At 51.9% G+C, this 21,611-nt stretch overlaps 6 protein-coding genes across 6 annotated transcripts; 5 read left to right on the forward strand and 1 right to left on the reverse strand.

Annotated features, from left to right (window-relative positions):
* Nucleotides 1–358: 358 nt before the first annotated feature.
* Nucleotides 359–1,576, reverse strand: LTHEOB_11482 (uncharacterized protein; the record flags this gene model as incomplete). Its single annotated transcript, XM_035508243.1, has 1 exon — nt 359–1,576. One exon carries the CDS (start codon nt 1,574–1,576, stop codon nt 359–361), a length of 1,218 nt encoding a protein of 405 aa, XP_035366411.1.
* A 1,601-nt stretch (nt 1,577–3,177) lies between these two features.
* LTHEOB_11483 (Uracil phosphoribosyltransferase protein) lies at nt 3,178–5,198 on the forward strand (the record flags this gene model as incomplete). Its single annotated transcript, XM_035508244.1, has 2 exons — nt 3,178–4,304; nt 4,391–5,198. The coding sequence occupies 2 exons, from the start codon at nt 3,178–3,180 to the stop codon at nt 5,196–5,198; spliced, it is 1,935 nt and encodes a 644-aa protein (XP_035366412.1).
* Nucleotides 5,199–6,244: 1,046 nt separating this feature from the next.
* Nucleotides 6,245–7,740, forward strand: LTHEOB_11484 (Glycoside hydrolase family 28; the record flags this gene model as incomplete). Its single annotated transcript, XM_035508245.1, has 6 exons — nt 6,245–6,335; nt 6,387–6,550; nt 6,599–6,741; nt 6,802–7,310; nt 7,366–7,380; nt 7,433–7,740. The coding sequence occupies 6 exons, from the start codon at nt 6,245–6,247 to the stop codon at nt 7,738–7,740; spliced, it is 1,230 nt and encodes a 409-aa protein (XP_035366413.1).
* An 810-nt stretch (nt 7,741–8,550) lies between these two features.
* Nucleotides 8,551–10,011, forward strand: LTHEOB_11485 (uncharacterized protein; the record flags this gene model as incomplete). The annotated part of the gene is made up of 2 exons (XM_035508246.1): nt 8,551–9,348; nt 9,427–10,011. 2 exons carry the CDS (start codon nt 8,551–8,553, stop codon nt 10,009–10,011), a joined length of 1,383 nt encoding a protein of 460 aa, XP_035366414.1.
* A 6,798-nt stretch (nt 10,012–16,809) lies between these two features.
* Nucleotides 16,810–18,543, forward strand: LTHEOB_11486 (Gpi anchored cell wall protein; the record flags this gene model as incomplete). Its single annotated transcript, XM_035508247.1, has 1 exon — nt 16,810–18,543. One exon carries the CDS (start codon nt 16,810–16,812, stop codon nt 18,541–18,543), a length of 1,734 nt encoding a protein of 577 aa, XP_035366415.1.
* An 816-nt stretch (nt 18,544–19,359) lies between these two features.
* LTHEOB_11487 (Haloalkane dehalogenase) lies at nt 19,360–21,151 on the forward strand (the record flags this gene model as incomplete). Its single annotated transcript, XM_035508248.1, has 3 exons — nt 19,360–19,499; nt 19,561–20,361; nt 20,416–21,151. 3 exons carry the CDS (start codon nt 19,360–19,362, stop codon nt 21,149–21,151), a joined length of 1,677 nt encoding a protein of 558 aa, XP_035366416.1.
* Between the last annotated feature and the right edge of the window lie 460 nt (nt 21,152–21,611).

Genomic DNA, 21,611 nt, shown 5'->3' on the forward strand with positions numbered 1-21,611 from the left:
CCGCAGCTGATGTCCAGCGTGGATTTTCGCTCATATCACGGGTAGCTAAAGCTATCATCTGGACGTGAGTGTGTAATGATTAGCTCTACATTTTCATCCAGACTATAGCTTTAGCTACCCACATATGTTATTTTTCTAAGAAAAGAATTGAGGCATAGTTATGCCTAGGGCTCTTCACGCTAACCCTTGGCTGCGATACCCCCCGGTACGTTTTGGCTGCAGATACGGGTGCGGTGGTGGGGGCCATGAGATGACTCATCACGCGACGCGTTCAGCCTCGTCGCGCGCTTCCAGGTCTCGACTCTAGTCAAAAAACATGGCTATTCTTTTCTTCCTATCTTCTCGGTCCCCTATTGCATCAAACATTTACTCTGTCAACTACTCGAGCCACGTGATGACAATCCTCGTTCATTACGATATCCACCTGCATCTTCGCTGCCACCTTCTCCAACTCGGCTGACGTAGTCATTGGACTATCCACGTGGGCACTTCGATTATCGATGTGGAAAAGCAGAGTCAATGGATTGGATTTCCAGAGCCCGACGCTCTCCGGATGACTTTTGACAATGGTGATGATCAGAAACACCATTGTCAGCGCGAGAACTAGCGCCGGCAGGCTGAGGAACTCCCAGTGCACACGGACAAAGATCTCCTGGACCCAGACGGTGCCGTCAACGGCCTGGCTGGGCGCGATGGCCGAGCTATTTCCGGTCTGCTCTTGCAGCAGAACCGTGTCGTTGGCGCGGAGGGCTACCGTCAGGTAGTGCGCCATGTGCTCTAGAGATTGCGTGGTGTTATCGGCCGTGTACAGCATCCGTGCTATTTCAGGCCCTTGGGTCCCTGCGCCTTGGGTAGCGTTGACGAGCTTGTCGAAGAACATCTCGTTGACCATCTCGGACGCTATCATGGTTCTGCCGGGCTGAGGCAGTGTCAACGTCCCCTTGACTCCGTGTGATGCTGCGCTGCCGTTGAGGTGGAACTGGAGGCCTGGTCCCTCCTCAAACACCGTGGCGCTTGCGTTGTCGGCGTATACGATCTCGTCGAGAACCGTTTCCGAGTAGGAGCCGCCGTCCACGCGCGCGGAGATGATGCGGACGTTGACGTATATTAGGCACCTGCGTGCTTCGAATGTGGTGTTTTGCTGGATGTAAGATAACAAGCTGGAGGCTGCCGGACGGTAGACGTTGTCCGTGGCTTTGATCCATTGAACCAGGGCCAAGCCGCCGTTTTTATCCCCAATATCCAGTGGGGCGAACTGGGTCAACGTTGGCTGTCGGAAGATGACCGGATTCCCCGATTCGATCTTCATAAGAGTGTGATTTCCTGTCCCGTCCAGGAAGTTTTCAGTGTATTTATCGTCGGGATCGGCGGCGGAAAATGCACAATTATCTACTGTAATCAGGGAGTCGTTAAGCTGGTTGGGACTGCAATTCATCTGGATGTAAGAGTCGAAGTTGACGCATTGGGTCCCCACAGCGAGGGTGGCGAATGGGTCCCACGTGCAGTTGCCAGTAGGGCAGCTGAATGGAGGATCTGGTAGTGATATTATTGGTGACGAGAGTAGGCCGCTGTACATGGAACTTCGAAGGTAGGGCGGTAAGCTGTGTCCTGAATCCCTGCCATTTCAGCCACATATCCTGGCTCCAAAGGAAATGTTCAACTTCTCACTTACTCATTGTGCTGAACTCTCCGCCACCACTTGAGCCAATATTTCCATCATAGGTGGTCGCGGTTGTTGCCATGGCTACTAAATTCGAACTTTTTACAGGTCTGGGCGCTGATTCGAGGGTACTCTGGAAGAAAGGGCCTGTCCCAATAGCGATGATGATGATGGCGGCGCCGATGCATGCGAAGTAGCTTCATTCCCAGAATATGGTTAGCACACTTTCAAAACAGATGACCAAGCACATACCGAAGCCTCAAACGGATAATCAAAAGGATGCTCCCAAGAGGCCCACGACTTGCCGAATCGTAGTAGATGACCTCGTTGAGTGGACGCGGTTCCTTGCTCAAAGCGACCCATGTTGCTTGGCTGATGGACTGCTCTACTGGAAGCATAATGAAAATTCGAAAAACAACGGAAAGCAACGATACAAGAACGTTGATGGACATGCCCGCCTTCCAAGCGGGAGTAGGTTTCCCGTCGTATCGCGAAAGAATTACGATGAGCGTTACAAAGGATGCTGCCGAAAGAATCAGCGCAAGGCTTTCGTAAAACCATGCACTGAATCCCAGAGTAGCGGCGATGGTGCGAGATCTTGTTTGGTGAGTTGTGGGTGGTGGCACGGTGGTGGCCTCTAAATGCAAACTCCTCGGCTGCCGCCTTTCTTCATTGATCTCATGTAACAATGCTGCTGCAGAATCGTTGTTGGAAAGAGGCATGCGATCAAGCTCAAATGCAGAGACACGCGAAGACGCGGATACGCCTCGGTTGCGGCCGATCATCTTCGACAAAACGTAGTTGAAAGGAAAGAGAAAAATATTGAGGCTGAGTGCTAGAGCTGTTGCCTTCCCGCACTTTATGGAGTGTCGCTGTGTACAAATGCATGCAGTCATCTCCGCAATGCATGCTTAGTTTGAAGCTGCAACGTATCAAATGCGCGACACTCCTCGGCCGGGCGTTGTTGCGACTAACCATTCGCGTGACGTGGGGGCCATTCAGCCTATGTCCAGTCACAACTGTGTTGGAGACTGCGGTGGCGTTCCTGTGTGTAACCCAGGCTGCAATCCCGGCAGTAATGCGGAAATAAGCCGGTCGAACAATCGTAATGTGATCTGTATCATGCTCGCGGGCAGCATGGTCAAAGAAAACTGAGCGGTACTGTTTTCCTTTGTTTGCTGTGTAGAATGCTCTGTAGTAAAGATGTTTGATAGAAAAACAATGATCATACTTACCTACGTTTTCCGCATGAACAACAGTGCTATATGGGGCCTTGATTGCGGCTTGATTCTCTGGTGCGCTGATGTCAAATAGCGTGGTGGAAGGTAGATAAGTACCAGCTACTCTGCAACTCTACTATCTATCCTCACATTGGCTTTCTGACTCCTTGAGAACACTCCCACAGTTCTTACTTTTACAGTTACTGTTTACGTAGCTTTTTGAGCAACACGGAAATATCGAAAATCATCAGACCCAACTGAATAATGGACCAAGACACAATCAATCAATTTGGCCGTATGCACGCCTCCACTACCAGTACCAAGCCAAAGGTCATTGGTATCTATGGAGTGCCTGGGGCAGGCAAAACCTTCTTGTTCAATCAGTTGAAGCACGAGCTTGGTGAAGCCGATTTCTACTTCTTCGAAGGATCCGAGGTCATTGCAGCTCTTGTTCCGGGAGGTCTGGTGGCCTTCAAGCAGTTGGACGACCAGGAGAAAACGAAGTGGCGCGAAGAGGCAATATACAGCATCGAAAATGTCTGTAGAGCCACCAGAAAGACTGGGATTGTTACAGGTCACTTCATGTTCTGGCGGGAAGGAGAGGAGGAGGGAGAGATGGTCTACACTCCAAGCGACTTGAAAACGTACACCCACATCGTTTACCTGGACGTTCCCGCTGACGTCGTCGAGCAACGACGTCGGGATGACACGGAACGATCGCGACCGTCTGTAACGACAGACCATCTGATGAGATGGCAGCAGGCCGAAAAGGACAGGCTACGCGTACTCTGCCGGGAGAATTCCATCTTGTTCTCGGTTCTCGGCCCGCACCGGTCATCAGTGGGTACGATCTCGGCGCTGTTGCGGGATTTTCATCGACACACGGAAGAACACAACTTATCTTGCGCCGAAGCCAAGCTGGACGAAATCATGTCGCCCCGCAAAGAGCGGCTGGAAACGGTTCTTGTCGTGGACGGCGATCGGACGTTGGCCCCGGTCGACACTGGGGCGTTGTTCTGGGCTCAACTTACAGCATCCCAGGAGCGAGCGCGCGGATCATCCCCTCTCAAATCTCTTTTCAGCAGCCCTTTGGGGCACTCATATGATGCCTTTCGACAAGCCGCCCTGCTGTGCGAAGACGCCGTCGATGATCAAGAGTACGAAGCGCTGTGCTCGGATGTCGCTTCACAAGTTACAATGTACCCGGAATTCACGACGCTTCTGCAGCTGGCGTCGCGACAAGAGCATATTGGCGTAGTCGTTGTCAGCTGTGGCCTTCGACGCGTGTGGGAGAAAGTGATGGAAAGAGAAGGGCTTTCAAGCACAGTCAAGGTTATCGCTGGCGGCCGTGTTTCAGACGGGTTCGTAGTTTCCGCAGCAGTCAAGGCTGCCACGGTGAACCATCTCCGGAAGTCCCAGAAACTGTACGTTTGGGCATTTGGAGATAGCCCACTGGACATGATGATGCTGCAGGAGGCAGATGAAGCCGTTGTCGTGGTGGGCGACAAAGAAACCAGGAGCAAGGCATGGACGAGGCGCTACCAATTTTCATCCGCAACCACGGCTTCCGGGCTCATCAGCTTTTGCTGCCCCGTAATGCACCGCCACGACTCGACATCACCACGCTTCCCCTTATCACCGAGCGTGATATCATCGAAAAAATACTCTGCAGAAGAAAGGTTCCCATAGCCAATTTCGCCACTATTGCAACGAACAAGACGTCAGCAAAATTGCTCGCAACCCCTATGCGCAATTCCGCCATTTCTGGTCCAACACTTCAGGAGGCTCATCGCCGTGCTGGAGCATACCTTGCAACCGAATTTGTTGCCAGCATCATCGGCCTGGAAGAGTATGATACTCCTCATGTCATGGGCCATCAGAGCACTGGATACCGGCTTCAACACGAAAAGCGAACCACAATTGTGGCACTCATGCGGGGAGGAGAACCTATGGCAATGGGAGTCAATGACGTCTTTCCGCTGGCTATGTTCGTCCACGCCAACGGGCCCGAGGAGGTAAACTCCCATCACGTGGAAGGGCAATCTCAAGTCCTACTGGTGGATTCAGTGATCAACACGGGCGAGTCCATTGTGAAGTTTGTTCAGGCGATCCGCCGCCTACACTCAACCATTCGCATCATCATTGTAGCTGGCGTGGTTCAGGAGCAGTTCATCGATCCAAACAGCGAATCCTACGAGATTCTCGCTGGGGATGGAAAGGTCAATCTTGTTGCCCTCCGGCATTCCAGCAACAAGTTCACAGGCAGCCGTGACACCGATACAAGCAATCGTCTTTTCAACACCACCCATCTACTTTGAATTGTTTTCGACTTCAAAAGGAGGATTTTATTGGACATGAGTTTCACACTTACATGGAGAAAGAGAAATTGGATTTGGTCATGAGGGTATCTTTTTGTTTTTCTCGCTAGCAAAATGCGACGGCATGTTGTGTATTCTTCATTTTAGATCATGGCAGTGCAATATTCACTTCCCCTTCAGGCGTCGGAGGTGAATATTTGTGGGCGTTTCTTTTACCGAAGGTTGGGTTCCGGCTGAGGACTTTGCGGCGCGTCGATTCTTTACATTTGTCATAGCCATGAGAGATATTCGAAGTGTAGCTAGTGAAAATCTTAGATGATCAACCAATGCGTGGAATCCGCCGATTTATCCCATTACGCTTGAGACTATCTCTCTATAAGTGCAGGATCTGTGAGTCACTATGAAAAACCCACCAATGGCGTGGCTTCCGGCAGACTCTGCACCGGACAAAGCACAAGACAAGAATGACAGAGTCTACGCGGGGTGTGCCCTACGTCTCGGGAGAATCAAACAACGAAACAAAGTAAGTGCGGTCAATGACAGGGGGTACAACAAGCCATTTGAGTTGATTAGCGGAAGGGATGGGACGTTGATAGTGTTGTAGTGCAGGGGGTATCTATAAGAAACGAGAAGAACTGTGCCGGATCAAGTAATGTTCGGCGACAGTCACTTGCCTTTTACAGAAACAACTCAATATTTCCTACCGGTCTTTCCCATTCCCATGGTCAATGACGTATCTCTTGGTGTCGCGAAGGCGGGCCGTAGCGAGCGAGGGCGGGTAGGTATGGAGGCAGATCCACCAATCACAGATTCACATCGCAAAACCCATCTTCTTCCGGAAACTTACCCCCTGCATGAAAGCACGCGATCCTCGCTATCCTTTCTCCCGAGATCCCCAAATAGGTGGTTTCCAATTGGAAACCTCCTTTCCCCCGAAAGAAGCATTGAAAGCATGTAAATGGGTGGGGGGAAAGGATCGTGCACCATCTGCGTATATAGGCGTGGACCTCGATTATTCTTTCTAGTCTTCCGTAGCAAGCCTTTCCATGCCCTCACCATCGTTGCTATCATTCCTCAGTGTGGACAAGATGCTTTCAGTACGATCCGCCGTGTTCGCTCTGTTGCTCCTCTGGACCTGTGCGTCAAGCGCAATTGAGCTAAAACGCCGGGCAAGCTGCACCATTTCAGCAAACGAAGATGGCTCAGACGACACTCCCGCAATCCTCGAAGCCTTTGAAGAATGCGGCACCGATGGACGCATCATCTTCCAGAATAAGACCTACCATATTGACCAGATTATGACGACCACAGGGCTGTCCAACGCGGAAATTGACATTTACGGGACACTTCTGGTACGTCACATGTAGAGTCTTTAATTCAATGGTTGCTGAACAACACAGTGGAGCGATAACACCTCTTACTGGCTTTCACACAACCAGTGGACGGGCTTCCAGAACGGGAGCGCGGCATGGTTCCTCGGCGGCACGAACGTGACGGTCAATGGATATGGATACGGCACGCTGGATGGCAATGGGCAAGCCTGGTAAGACTCCACCCCTGCTGAAGCATTTATCTGCCGCTGGGGATTGTTGACTTGAATCAGGTACGATCTAGTCAACGGCGAATCCAACTATCCCAAGCGGCCGCATGCTCTCGCAGTGTGGGAAGCTTCGAACATGACCTTCAAAGACCTACGCATGGTGCAAAGCCAGATGTGGACGATGGCCATAATGTGGTCCAGCAACGTGCTTTTCGACGGCGTCTACATCAACAGCACCTCGGGCAGCAGCGCGCCGGCCCGCAACACCGACGGCGCGGATACAATCAACTCGGATGGCATCACGTTCCGCAACATGTACATCCGCAATGGCGACGACGCCATTGCCCTGAAGGCCAACTCGACGAACATCTTGATTGAAGACTCGACCTTCGACAATTCGCTAGGCATTGCCTTTGGCAGCCTAGGCCAGTACGACGGCGTGTGGGAGCGTGTTGAGAACGTCACTGCCCGGAGAAACACCTTCTTGGGAACGCGGTATGGATCTTACGTGAAAACGTGGACAGGGGACCAAGTGGACTACCCTCCCAATGGAGGCGGAGGGGGGATCGGATGTAAGTCCTGTGATAAAATGCCGTTGAGAAAAAGCAGCTGACAAATGTGGGTCAGACCTCAAGAATGCAAGTGAGTACAAACAATCCAAATTGACATTTTATGAGACTAAATTCTGGCACAGCACTGGAGGATTTCACATTTTCCGAGCTAGAACGCTACCCATTCTACATCACGCAGTGCACAACCTTCAGCGGTACCACCGGGGATTGTGACAGCAGCCTGTTTGAGATTTCGAACATGACGCTGAGGGACTGGACTGGAGACGCCAACACTAGCTACAAAGCCTGGCTGGATTGCAGTGAGGCTTCGGGCGGTTGCACGGACATTACAATGTCCGGTGTCGATCTCATAAACACGGAGACTGGGGAGGACGTGACAAAGGTCCGGTGTGACCACGTGTCTGGTACCAACGGCTTTGATTGCGATTGAAACGAGCAGTGTGGAGATAATCACCGTCAAAGCTTTCGGCCTGGTAAACAAAGAGAAACTATACCTTCATTCCGAAGTTGCTTGGCCAAAGCCCGAAGGAGTCGTGATAAGATAGTCTTTCGTAGCGGAATTCGTGTCGATAAATCTAAAAGGCAATGCAGCCACTGCAATACCGGAGTTCTGTGTACCCGCAAACATCAATTGGCCAGTTGGCTTTAGTGGGCCTGCTCTACTTGGGCAATGCGCCGTCAGAATTTATGCAACGGTTCTCATTCGTCATCGGACTTGTAGCCGTTCTGTACCACTATAGACTGTAGTAAGGATTAGCCTAAGGCCCACATTCCGAAGAAAATCCAGGCCGAAGCTGTGTTTTGTTGGCTCGGGTTCATGTTCGGCTCCACACGTACGCGTCAGCCGACGCGGGGAAGTTCCCTACCCCAGATTTTCCCCAGATCTTCCCGCTTCCATTAACCTTTTCGAGCGGACCCTCATGAACGCAGCATGTCACTATACTTTGTTCGACCCAAGACCAGCATGCAGTCACGGGGCACTTCGCAGGATCAGGAATTTCGGTGACGATTCGCTCATTTCCTCATTTCGTGCCAAGCTTGCGGCACAGGCTTTTTTCTCCGGCATTCGGCTTCGTAGTGGACAACGGACAGCGAGAACAACAATTCAAGAGTGGAGTAAAGAGCGTATAAAGTATCTTCAGGTCTTAGAGGTGATCCCATACAGTCCAGGAACTTCAGCGCCGGAAGAGCCTCTTGCAACAGTTTGCCAATTTGCCACCGAGCTTAGCCATCTCTCAGCATGCTTAGCACAGCTCACCTCCTCTCTTTTTCTGGTGCAGCATTGGCTGCTGTTTCGGTTACCGATCCAAGCAACTTTGCCGACTTGGCCGCCGATGCGTCCGACAACTCCATCAAGGCCGTTTACGACATCGAACCCATCCTCTACCAGACCAACGACATCGTGGGCCCGTACTACTACTCGGACGGCAATGTCACCAGTGCGGACCACACCAGCTTCACAGTCGACGCAAACGACACCAGCGTCATCGTCGTGACGGACGGCGCCCAGCTCAACTTGTCCTATGTGGATGTGATCAAGCACGGCTACAGCTCCAACTTGTACCAAGCCAGCTTCTACGGCTTGAACGCAGCCATCAATGTTGCCAACGCGTCTTCGGCCTCCATCACCCACTCCAACATCACTGTCCACAATGGTGCCGCAAACGTCTTTGCCTTCGGCGACAACACCATCGTCTACGTTTCCGACACCGATCTGTACAGCTCTGGTCCGGTTTCTCATGGCCTCTACGCTGCAGGAAACGCCACGATTGTTGGAAAGAACCTTCGTCACTACTCTGGCGGCAACCGCTGTTCGTCTTTTTCGGGCGACACCCCGGCCGGCGTGGTGAATGTGTCCGACTCGGTAGCTCACACTGCTGGCATTGGATCTGCGCTGTTCTACGCACTCGGTACTGTCAAGGGTGAAAATGTTGCCGGCCTCGCCGAGAAGGCACCTGCACTCTTTTCGGATGGGCCGCAGATTGCTGAGTTTGACCACGTGGATTTCACGGCTGGATTGCTTGCCGGAACAGTCATGGTATGTCTGTTTCTTTGTCCCTTTTGGCTTTTGCCATCATCTTTCTCAACTTTTTCTCTGTGCTGACAAGAAACCCAGTTCTCCTCCTCGGAACGGCAATCTGGAGCGCACATCTCCTTCGCTTCCTCCAAATTGACCGTGACTGCTGCAGACGGCCCCGCCCTCTGGTTCGGAAACGTCATCGCCACCGCCTCCATCTACAGCACCAACTTTACGACTGCTTCCGGTCTGCTACTCGTCGCCAACAGCTCGCAAGTCACCCAAGAGTTCTCCTACTTCGCCGGCGCTGAAGAAAACTCTGCCATCCTCCCCGCGCAGGTAGACGTCACGATCGAGGAAAGCGAGCTCGTCGGCGACGTTGTCGTGTACAACGGCAGCTCTGTGACGTGGTCCCTGGCGGAGCACTCGACCTGGACAGGCAAGGTCGTGTTGGGAGAGGGAGGCGACGTGGACGGCACCGTGAGCGTGGCGCTGGATGGAACGAGCAAGTGGGTTGTCACGGGTGATACGGTGCTCGGGAATTTTACGAATGAGGATACGAGTCTGGCGAATGTGGAGAGTGCGGGGTTCACGGTGACGTATGATAGCGGCGAGGAGGGGAATGCGTGGTTGAATGGTGCCACGTTTGATTTGTCGGGTGGAGGATCGCTCACACCTGCATGAGCAGTAAAGAATATGTATCAGAGCACGGTCGCTCGAGTTAGAAAGCTTTCAAAAGCTTGGCTGTCATCCTTGGACCAATCAAAAGACATCCGCTGACTTGAGTATTAATTGAATTGTAACTTTCGCCGAAGCAATTCCATGATGCTCGTGAACGACTTGCGGGATTTTCGCGGGATGCACTGGCTTGACGTATTGTCACTACTTGAAAGCCCTCATGCTGATATAGGCCACGCATAGTCTCACCTCAGCAGGGCTCGATTAGGGCTTCTAGGCTATGATCAGCCAATCTTTATACAGTGTGGATTTCCTAATCGCCCAATTGGTTACCAATCGTAGATGCATCGTTGATGCCCCTCCAAACCCTTCACCAGGTAAAACACGGATCATTATCAGTGCTCCCCGGCTGCAAGTAAGCCCAGCGTGACTCGCTGGTCCTGAAGGAGGTAAAGCGAGGCCAAGCACTGCACCCACCAGTCAAGTCGCGCACCTCTTACGCGTTTGCGTGCGGCCACTACCGACTTGTGTTTATTAGTTATGGACCATGTATGTGATAGGTGGCAACGCAGCAGCCGTTCCAGCTCTGTGCCGGACCATCCTAGTCAAAACTAACTTACCAGATTGTACGCGAACGTATTAGAAGTATCCTGTGCAGCACAGGTATCGGCCGATCTCTTGCATTGCCCAATGGGAAAACGTGGACCATAACGACAGCTTGCAGGAGGCGCTGAGTGCATTTTACTGTGAAGACAGTTTGCAAACAGGCCTGACATCATATGATGCTAAGAAATGCAAAGTTGCACACCATAGTCTTCTCTGCTTGTGCTCTCGCGCTTCCCACCACTAATTTGGATTGATGACGTTAGTCTGGCCACTTCACGTGAGACGCCATCCAGACTTTCAGCTAGCAATATCCCCCAGTCCTGCTCTATAAAAGCCCATCTCATTTCCCAAGATCCTCCAAGTCAACGACAAACAAAAGCCGACTTCAAAGCATCCCTTCAAGCCTCAAATTTCCAAACAGCGCTCGGGACACCGAAATCCAATCGAGAACAGCCTACTCGAAGGTATCTCACGATACGTTGACATGTGGTTGTGTTCTTTGAGAACTAAAAATTCACTTGCAGCTTGAAAGTCAGCGCATGCAATATGACATCGTCAAAAGCGTCTGCCGCATCCTTTTCCCAAAACCCCCAACCACCCTTCTGCAAGCGCTGCCAAGAACTTAAGCTTAAGGAAGTACTCTGTCCAGGAGTCGGAAATGTGGATATTCTGACTTTTGAACACGGGGAAAACATCGTTCAAGATCAGGCTTGCTGTTTTTGTCAGGCCCTGGACTTTATTTACCCCTCTCTTAATAAACGTCCACATACAGAGCGATCCTGCAGGCTAGTACTTGTGCGGGAGAAGCGAACCCATGGACAAATTTACCTCCGCTTCTTACCTATTATTTCCGACGAAACCCCCTATTTCATGCTCTGGAATAGAACAGAAGGATATTTTGGCGGTAGCGTTGAATGGACCGGCTATCTTGCAGAACGCCAGATTCTCGAAGAGGATTGTGAAAGTCTCTCTTCTGATTGCATCAGACCGTTTGTTGATGCCGGCATGCTCCGGACATGGATCGAGGATTGCGAGGCTAATCACAAGGGCGATTGCTCAGCTAAGCCTAAAAGGGTTGAAGGAGTGAAACTGATTGATTGCACGTCTCGCAAGATTATCAATCAACTAGACGAAGAAGTGGAATATGTGGCTCTCTCCTACGTCTGGGGGTTATTAACCTTCAACCTAAGTGTCGTATGGAGCGACGACCCAATGCCCTTACCGAAGGACCTCCCGACCACCATTACGGACGCGCTGCTGGTTACTGAAAGATTAGGCATTCAGTACCTCTGGGTTGATCGCTTTTGCATCGAGCAGGACCCACCAGGCAGTCGGAAAGCTATCAAGGACCATCAACTCACGAACATGCACAACATATACGGAGGAGCATACGTCACTATCATAGCGGCTGCTGGTGACGGGCCTCAATACGGATTACCTGGGATCAGCGCAAAATTGCGACACCCTTTTCGTGTGCCAATCGGCAGCCGTACACTTGAAGCTACACTTGCACATCCAAGGGCTCTTATTGGTGCATCCAAATGGTCTACCAGGGCTTGGACGTACCAGGAAGGGCTGCTATCAAGGCGACGTCTCGTCTTCACCGACCAACAAGTGTATTTCCAATGCAGCCAGATGGCAGCATTTGAAGCTTTTGAGCTGGCTGGAGTTAAAAGAACCCGGTTGGATCCCTTTCAAGCTTCACCAGTTTCACCATACTTTCATTTCAACATGGGAACAGGGACCAGAGTCAGTGTTTGGGACAGGATCATCTATTATTGCCGCCTGGATCTGACGAAGTCTGAAGATATCCTCAACGGATTGTTGGGAATATTACAAAAATACCAGAACCTTGGCGACAACAACATCTCACTGAAGCGGAGGGAAATAGAACTGATGCGCCACATTGCGGGTCTCCCACTAGAAAGAGAATCTACCACGCTGAATCCGTGGATAACTACCATCAGCCACAGTTTAAGTTGGATCTCTGTCCGGCCAGGAAACCGGCGCAGTGGATTCCCTAGTTGGTCTTGGACAGGATGGGCCGACACAGGCGTTGTTGACCCTCACCGAGCTTTTGGTCGGACTCGGATGGCGTGGCACAGCCCCAATCATTGGATTACGGTAGAAATGGACGACGGTATGACATTTGAAGGACCCGAACTTGAGCGCAAGTTGGATACGAAACACGATTTCTCCAAGGCCAAGATCTTGCGTATCAAAGCACCCTCTCTAAAAGCCGAACTTAACCCCGGACCTATAAAATTCCATCGATACTACTCTTTGGGAAACTGGGAAAGGAACGGGTACCACAACACTGGAGAGATTGGTGTGAGCTATGAGGGGGCTCAAGGAATATACCCGTTGAGCCTAACGGACTTCTCTATCTTGTCGGATCGTCGAACCATGACTGGCATCGTCCTCGACGTGGATCTGGATACCTTGCCACTAGAATACTACAGCAACGACAGAGAGAGAGCAGCCACGGTTCTCCTCGTTGTTTGGAATGAGAATTTCTTTGAGCGCGTTGGAGTGTCTTACATTGATCTCATAGATTTCAAACTTGCTGGTCAGACTATGGGTTATTTTTCTATTGGGTAGCTGTGACGATGCACCTCTTCTACTTAGCTTTGATACGTTTAGCAGGTCGGAGTATTTAGGGCTTACTTTCGAACACATAGGAAATTTTAAAGGGGTCTTAGCAGAGTAGGGTAGAAGGGGCTTAATTTATCTACTTTTCTCCTCCATTCTCTCTATAAATCCTAGAGTTACTTATGTAGCGGAAGGGACGTTTTAGAAGCCTAGATTAGACTTTATAAACTATAAAATACCGGTAGATAAAGGAGGTAGAAGCGGACACGCGACCGTAGCCTATCTCTACAACTATCGATTCGGTGCGCATGAATGGTATAACCAACCCTAAGCCGGGAAGTATTCATTTATAACTATAGAGGGCGTTAAAGAGGAATGAAGCTATTCAAAAAGCTAAGTGCTCTGTAGTTACAAGGAGCCTGATTAATACGGTTAGAGTATTCGTTCTTCGGGGCGGAGGAAGGCGAAAGGCCTCCAGCGCGACACGCATCTAATCACCACTTTAAATGGCAACTTTGCACTTAAACTAATGCGTTATACAATACCAGCCTTGTTATGCTTCACCATGGCAGAAGAGCAGTAGTCGAGCTTTAAAGGACACAGCAAGTTGGCTATTATTTTTACATAATCGAAGGATATCCGCTAAATAGTATATCAGTCGAGATGCAACCCATCGTTGAGCAATACTACGACACTTATAAAGGGTTTGCTAACTCTCTGCGAGCTGGACTAATTTAACGTATTCTCATTAGTCGCAAGTCCTCACTCCCGAGGCTGCAGGTCACACATGACCTTACCTCAGCAGGATTCCGCCCCCAACGCGACAAGCATCTAAGCCCCACTTGAAGTGGCAACTTGTCACTCAGCTTCATCCTCATACTGCAACAGTCTGGTTCTCACTCCACCATGGCGGAAGTTATTGGAGTGGTGAGCGGCGCCATCACACTGGCCGAAACAGCTGGCAAGCTGGGTCAGTTGATCAAGCGGTTGCGGGACGCCCCCGACGAACTACTGGCGCTGTCCAACGAGGTGAATGACTTCAGCCTTCTTGTTACTCAACTGAGAAACCGAGGAACCGTACATCCGGATATGCGCCCGCATCTCGAAATGAAGCTCCGTGATGCTGATAGCAAAATCGCAGCCATCAAAACATTCCTCCAGAAGGTTGACCTCATTGATGGGAACGCTCTCGACCGGCTTGTATGGGTTCATTACAGAAGCAAAATTCGGTCCTGCCAGGCAGAGTTGCGGGAGATCAGGTTGCAAGCAATTGCTCTGATGGCCACCAGCAATTCGTAACTACCACACATGCACTTCATACAATTTGTGCCCTCTCGCTGACATGTTGAAGGGTTGACCTGCAAAAGGTCGGACTGCTCCTTGAGCAATTCAATGTGACCCTGAACCAACAATCTCAGCACTCTCTACAAAATCTACAACCCATAAAAAACGATGGTAGCTCGGCGTCCGTAAATAAAGAAGTTGAAGAAAACGCGGTAGCTCAGACCCATCCTGACTGTTCGCTCACATCGCCATCTCCACTGGCAGTTGTCTCTGTCCGACAACAAAGCTTAGGAAAGAAATCGTCCGATTGCAGGTGCTCGTGCCATTCACGCCTACAAATGCAGTCAGTGTCGACTCGCCTTTTCGGAGCTCTTCTTGTCGGGTATAGTGGGGCTCCCAAGTCGACTAGACAATGCTCGGTTTTGAAATGCAAAGAAACTTGCAGTCCCAATCCCTCTAGCGTGAGGGCTACATACTACTTTCCGGCATGGTTTCTGGGAAAGGCAATCACCCTGGCCTACACATCCTCCACAATGACAGAACCCTCATTCTCATTGTCGGTCCGGAATGTAGTGCCTTGGGACTCTCCGTGGTTCACTGCGGCTTGGAAAGGTGATACAGAAGCTATGAAGACTCTGTTAAAAACAGGGCAAGCAAGGCTCAATGATGTTGACGGAAATTTCGGACTGGCAGCTCTCACAGTAAGGCTGTCAGGTTTCCTTTATTAGTTTTCACTGACTGAATTACTATCGAAGCTTGCTATAATGCATCATCACCAGGAAGCGACCAAGTTCCTACTTGATCAAGGCGCAGATCCAACCGTGGAAGATCGTCGCGGAAGGCGAGTAACTTCAACGCACCAGACAATGTGGCTGCTGACCTTGGTAGATCGGCAGCCTCGGCGGTCGCAGAGGAGAGTCTCCTTGGCCAACTCCCTGATACAGTCTCTGAGTCTTGTAAATCATATATCGGAACCGGGCGGAACTTTCTGGCAGAGGAACTGGAACTGCCACTGTTACACAGAATAGTACTTGGGACAAGCAACGAAAGCCTAGCTGAGGCAATCATAAACTCGGCATGCAACATAAACGAAACGGATTCGCTAGGACGGACTGCTTTATGGTGGGCAACAATCAAGGGAAGTCTTGATTCGACGAAGACTTTACTACACAGTGGCGCTGATGCCAATATTGTTGCCACCAACAGCATTTCTCCACTGGAAAATGCCACGAGGTCACGGAATGCGGAGATTGTCAAGTCACTGCTACGTCATGGGGCGGATCCACACAGAAGTACATCCTTCGGCTGGACGGCCCTGCATTTTTCTTCACGCTTCTCCGATGTGGAAACAGTACGGGTGCTACTTAGATGTGGCTCGATGATCGATCATGCTGACTTTGTCGGCGATACCCCCGTTCTACATGCAGCGAGGAAGAATAACCATGGTGTTCTCTCTGAGCTTCTCCTTTCTGGAGCAAATACGGCGGTCAAAACAGCCTCAGGGCTCTCCATGTTTCATGTTGTGGCCGGGTGGGGAGACCCCAAAACAATCAACATAGTGATGGAAGCAGTTGCAACGAAAATAGACCCGCGAACGTTGTCGAAAAATGGAGAGACAGCATTAGACATATTCGAGCGGTACAAGACTATGCATGATGCTCAGAGAGAAAGAAACGAGACGTTTTATCGATGGTGGGGAAAACTCACGACCGGGGTCGGGCTGGACAATGGAAACGGGGCGGGGCTTTCTGAAGATGAAGACGATGAAGAAGAATTTTTTGATGCGCTAAGCTGTTGAGTGTTAGGAAGATTCCCGTCCGTAGTTTTTATTCACTTTGCAAAGCTAGAACCCCTGAAAATAGCGCCCTTTGATAGTAAGGAAGAGATAACTATTTCACTCGACGCGTGTAGTCCTTGTGGGTGGCACAACAATTTTACACGTGGTCAGACTTTGGGAATGCCCTCGACTATTATTACCAGCTTAACTGTTCTCGCGAACCACCCACTAAAACGATCCTTTGAAGTACTCTTAGCTCACCTTTTTGAGACAATAGTGACTCTGCTTATAGTGTTATCATGAATCACGCTAGGGATGTCAAATAGTCCCCCCGTCCCCGCACTAACCAAGTATGATGATATTTAGCGGCCCAACAACAATTAGTGACCCAAACAATCGGTGAGTCCAACAAGGGAGTACGGGGGTCAAGTTGTTCTTTTTCCGAGAATACTTCGCAGGTACAGTACCTGACGTCTCCCTGCGGCTGTCAAAGTACGTACTTTGTCGTAAAGCCAAGCTTTATGCGAGTCCCCTAAACGCCGCTTATGTCGCCTGTCTCACGCAAAAGAAAGGCAGAATCTGCCAAAGAAGAGCAGCCTGGGCCGGACAGCAGCTCTGTGGCCCCTCCGCAGCCACGCATCCTTCAACTCGCGCAATCAGCAAGGCGACGAGCCGTCACTCGCCAATATCACGATGTAAAGGCCTCATGGGATAGAAAGCGCGAGGCCAGATTCGGCGTTTCTACAGATGAGCTGCAACAGCGGCTCGAGCTCGCCCTCAACTTCTGGCGAGGAGCTGGCTGTGAGCTCTGCGCCGCGTATCGCGACTATGCCGCCGCCGACACCCACGATATGGAGGAATGTCGGAACTGGGAGGAAGCTCCGGAAGCGCAGCGCATTCTGCGGCTGTTGGAGGAGGCGAGCGTGCGAGCAAGCGCCGACGAGGACGAAAGCAGCGACGAGGACGGAAGCACCGACGAGGACGGAAGCACCGACGAGGACGGAAGCACCGATGAGTACGGCAGTAGCGACGAGGACGAAAGCACCGATGATTGTGGAAGCACCGACGAGGACGAAAGTACCGATGGGGACGAAAACGCCACAACTAGCTCGCCATGCAAAGTCTGCACCTTTTTGAGCAAGCGCTGCCCAAACGCTTCGCCCCGAGTGACTGCTCCAGACGGAACGGTGGAAGAGTGCGAAAATATGGAGGTGGTGTGGCGAGCCGTTGCTGCGCTGCTCAGCTTTGAAGACAGCTTGCTGGCTGACAAAGTTGAGTGGGTAAAGACTGATGACCCGGCTGCGATACTGGCGTGGATGGCGGAGAAGGAATTCTCAGACTGGCCCTCCTCTCTTATTTCTGCAATCGCTAGGGACCTCGACGAACTCTACGGCTCGTACGAATGTCTGCTTGCTGATCACGAGTATCGAGTTGACCTCCTCCCACGCGGAAAGATGCAGGATACAGTCGTAGCGCTGGCAACGCGTTGTAGTGACGAGCCTGTCGGACCAGTGATCGATTGCATGGATGCCGATGTCCTGGCCATGGAGCAGCGACTAGTTCGACTTGAGGAACTGAGCGAGGAAATCGCGGGTACCCGACAGCGACTACGGGACAGCAGGTGTACTGAACCGCACCTACGAAAACTCCGGGACGACAGTGCCACAGAGCAAGAAAACAGGAAGTACGCGCTATTTCCAGAGTGGCATCGCTTGGCGAGCTACATAGAAACTACCCGCGACATGAAGCCGCTTTGTCTGCGCTTGAGAAGTATCGAACCGCGGCTGCTGCACTTCAGAGACGCCTGTATGGTCTGCAGGGCCATGGGAAAGCCGTCAGACCACAGCATCCGCGTGTGCACCAACGAGATGGCGCAGAGGGCGCGTACGGACTTGATTCATATTGAGAGGGCTGTCAACTTCGACCTTTTCCATGGATGTCATCGCTGCGGCATGCCAAAGCTGATATGCAGTCGCTGGGCAAAGCAGAAGGGAGAGGTGAGGTTCCGCCTCATGCCGGTTCCTGGGAGATGCAGTTATGAAGGGGTTGCGCTCGAGGTCATTTACGGCATCAAACATAGCTACAAGGCAATTTGGGACGCTTGCATTAGACGCCTGGAACATAAACGTGTTCGTCAGGACAACCAAGATTGGATATGCAAGTACTTATGCAGCCAAAAGGAGAGCGAGCAGCCATGGTACAGCCAGCAGAAATGGGAATATCGGTGCCCTACCAGCAATCTGCTCTGGGAATTTGAGTGGATAACTCAGTTGATGTAAGGCGAGTCATTTCTCGCTGACAGTCATTCGAGTTCACTTCCGAGGCGCCCGCTACAGCGTAGGTGAAACTACTAATAGGAGAAATATCTTGGTCGTAGCGGCCTTAGGTATCTCGATATGGTGTGAAACACCTCTGGAACAGGACTTGGTATCAGCTGCGCTATCGTTCTCCGAGCTCAACTCCTCTTTCGCTTTACAACGTGTCTTATCGGTGGTGGAGAAAGATTACGACTGGGACCGGGTTAATAGAGAGACTTCTTGTGGATTTATCTGAAGTTGGAGATGAGCGGGAAGAGGTTTTTGATGCCCTCGGCTGTCGAGTGTCACAAGGGCTGTCGCCATCGATGGTACTCGGCCATTGTTGCAGGCTTGCAACCCTCCGAGGCACTCGCACACCACCATTTTTCAGGCAGTAGCAACTAATACGTGTCTTCAAGACCTCCAAATGATCCCATGCCGTCGGAGGAAATTTTACAAGATCGAGGGCGTTGCTATGACACGCTCGGCGGGTTTTTGAGTCACCCACCGGGAAGGATTCGCGCCACAGACCGTTACGTCCGGGATCGCCCATCGAGCTGAGCATTCTACCAATCAAATACCCGCCGCAACGTGCAGATGCTGCAAACGTCACACCATATTTCTGTTTCTGCAGTATTTTGTTTGTGACTACAAATATTAAGGCGGTGTTCCTTACTTGGTCTTCGTATTCAGCAGCTCAGTTATTTCCGCCCCACTGATTCTCAACTTTATTCCCCTTGGGCATAGACTGCGCTTATACAGCGTTCCAAACCCGCAAGCCCCTGCCGGAATACTCAAATGATGGAAAATATGGACGGCGAAAAGGCGCCCGTTAAGGACGCCAGCACAGCACCCACCACCGTGCAAGACCAAACCCACAAGCTCCGCGACCCGCCCAACGCCCTCCGCGGATGGCGACTGCACGTATCAATGCTCGGGTCCGCCCCCTTCTCCTCCCCCCATCCACCCTCCCTCGCTGATCTCTCCCCCAACACACAGCCTCTGCCTCGGCCTCTTCTGCTCCGCCCTCGAAACCACCATCATCGCCACCAGCCTCACCGCCATCTCGACGCACTTCTCCGACGCCGCGCGCTCCACCTGGATCGTCACAACCTACCTCGTCACGTACTCGGGCTTCCTCCTCGTCTTCTCCAAGCTCTCCGACATCTTCACCCCGCGCAACACGCTGCTCGCCGGCCTGGCCTTCTTCGCCCTCTTCTCGGGCCTGTGCGCCGCCGCGCGCACCATGGACCAGCTCATCGTCTTCCGCGCGCTGCAGGGCGTTGGCGGCTCCGTCATCTTCAGCCTCGCGTTCGTGACCGTCATGGCGGTTTGTCCGATGCGCTGGATGGGGTTCTACTCGGGGGTGTCGGGGATGACGTTTGCGGTCGCGAATGTGGTGGGACCGCTGCTGGGGGGCAGGTTGGGAGATGAGGGGGCGTGGAAGTGGATTTTCTTGCTGAATGTGCCGGTGGCGGTGGTGGCGGCGGCGTTGGTGGGCGGAGCGCTGCCCGGGCCGCGGACGCCGATCGTGCTGGCGGATTTGGTGAGGGTGGATTATGTGGGTGCGGTGTTGTCGGTTGGTGGGGCGGTGATGCTGGTTTATGGGCTGGAGACGGGGGGGTCGACGTATGCGTGGGATAGTGGTGTTATCGTTGGGGTGTTGGTGGCTGCGGGTGTGACGATTCTGCTGTTCTTTGGGTGGGAGTGGAAGTTGGGTGGGCGCGAGGGGAAGACGAGGATTGAGCCGCTGTTTCCGTTCAGGTTGCTGCGCAATCCGGTGATTGTGTTGATTTTTCTGTGGGTGTTGCTCCCTTGGGCTTGTCTCCGGCCGCTGACCGATTTGTTTCATAGGTCCGCATTCTTCCTCGGCGCCGTCTTCTACACCGTCATTATTAACCTGCCGCGCCGCTCACAGCTACTGTACAGTCTCTCGGCAACGGCTGCAGGCGTGAAGCTGCTCGCTTTGCTGCTTGTTTCGTCATTTTGCTCCGCAATAGCCGGACTGATCTACAGCAAGAGCACTCGCCTCGTGCTTCCAATCCTCGCGACCACGAATGCATTGCAGGTCCTTGGTGGAGGGCTCCTATGCACTCTGGGCTTCAGCAGCGACGCGGGTTTCGATTCAAGAGTATACGGATACGAAGTCCTGATTGGAATTGGCTTCGGGTTTGGTATCCCGACGCTCATGGTCGCGTCCAGGGTTCAACTGGAAGATGAGGTGAAAGATGGCGCCGTCACCATGGGGGCGTTGAACATGACGCGTACAATGGGAGGCCCGGTTGCGCTGGCAGTGACCTCCGCAATTGCGAACGAGGAGCTACCGCGGAGGCTAAGGCAAATACTCCCGGCTGATGTGGTGCAGGCGTTGCTGAAACAGCCGAGTCAGGCTTTAGCAACGCTGGAAAAGGACCAGGCAATGATGGTTCGAGCGGAGTATTCCCAGGTTTACAGGATGGAGTTTGCGGCCGTGGCTGGCTTTGCTGGGCTGTCATTTATTTGCGCTGTGTTGGCGCTCATTTTTGGAAAGAGGAGACGGGCGTCTGGCAAGCATGGCATGGGAGCAACAGCTGATGAAATGGTCGAATAGAGGAAGATACGTGTGGAATTTGGCCGGCTGACGGCTTTTTTTTTTGCCGCCTTAATGATCTATTGTATTGTAATATTCTTACTATTTGAATAAAATATCAGAAAATCCTTTGATAGATAAAGTCAACAGACTGCGCGGGAAGTGGTAAATTGCGCCAGCATAATCCTTTTCCTCAAGAAACAACGGCCATCAAGCGCATGCAGAGACACCGCGCCCTTTGAGGACACGCACGAAAGTGAACGTGTGTTTGCACCGTATATTGTCGCTGCTGCGTGTTAAATTGTGGACGGGTTGTGGCGCACGAAGAAATGCCGGGGAGGATTGGCGTGGGGGCCGGCCGGCGGGAAAGGTCGGCGTCAGCGGCGGGAGCTGACACCTCCGCTCAGGCAACACTCTCAGAGCTACCTCAAACCTCTACCTCAAACACCCCTGACTCATGCCAGCTCAATACTAAATTCAG

This window comes from Lasiodiplodia theobromae (assembly GCF_012971845.1).
Source record: "Lasiodiplodia theobromae strain AM2As chromosome Unknown scaffold_49, whole genome shotgun sequence".
In the NCBI taxonomy this organism is placed as follows: Eukaryota; Fungi; Ascomycota; class Dothideomycetes; order Botryosphaeriales; family Botryosphaeriaceae; genus Lasiodiplodia; species Lasiodiplodia theobromae.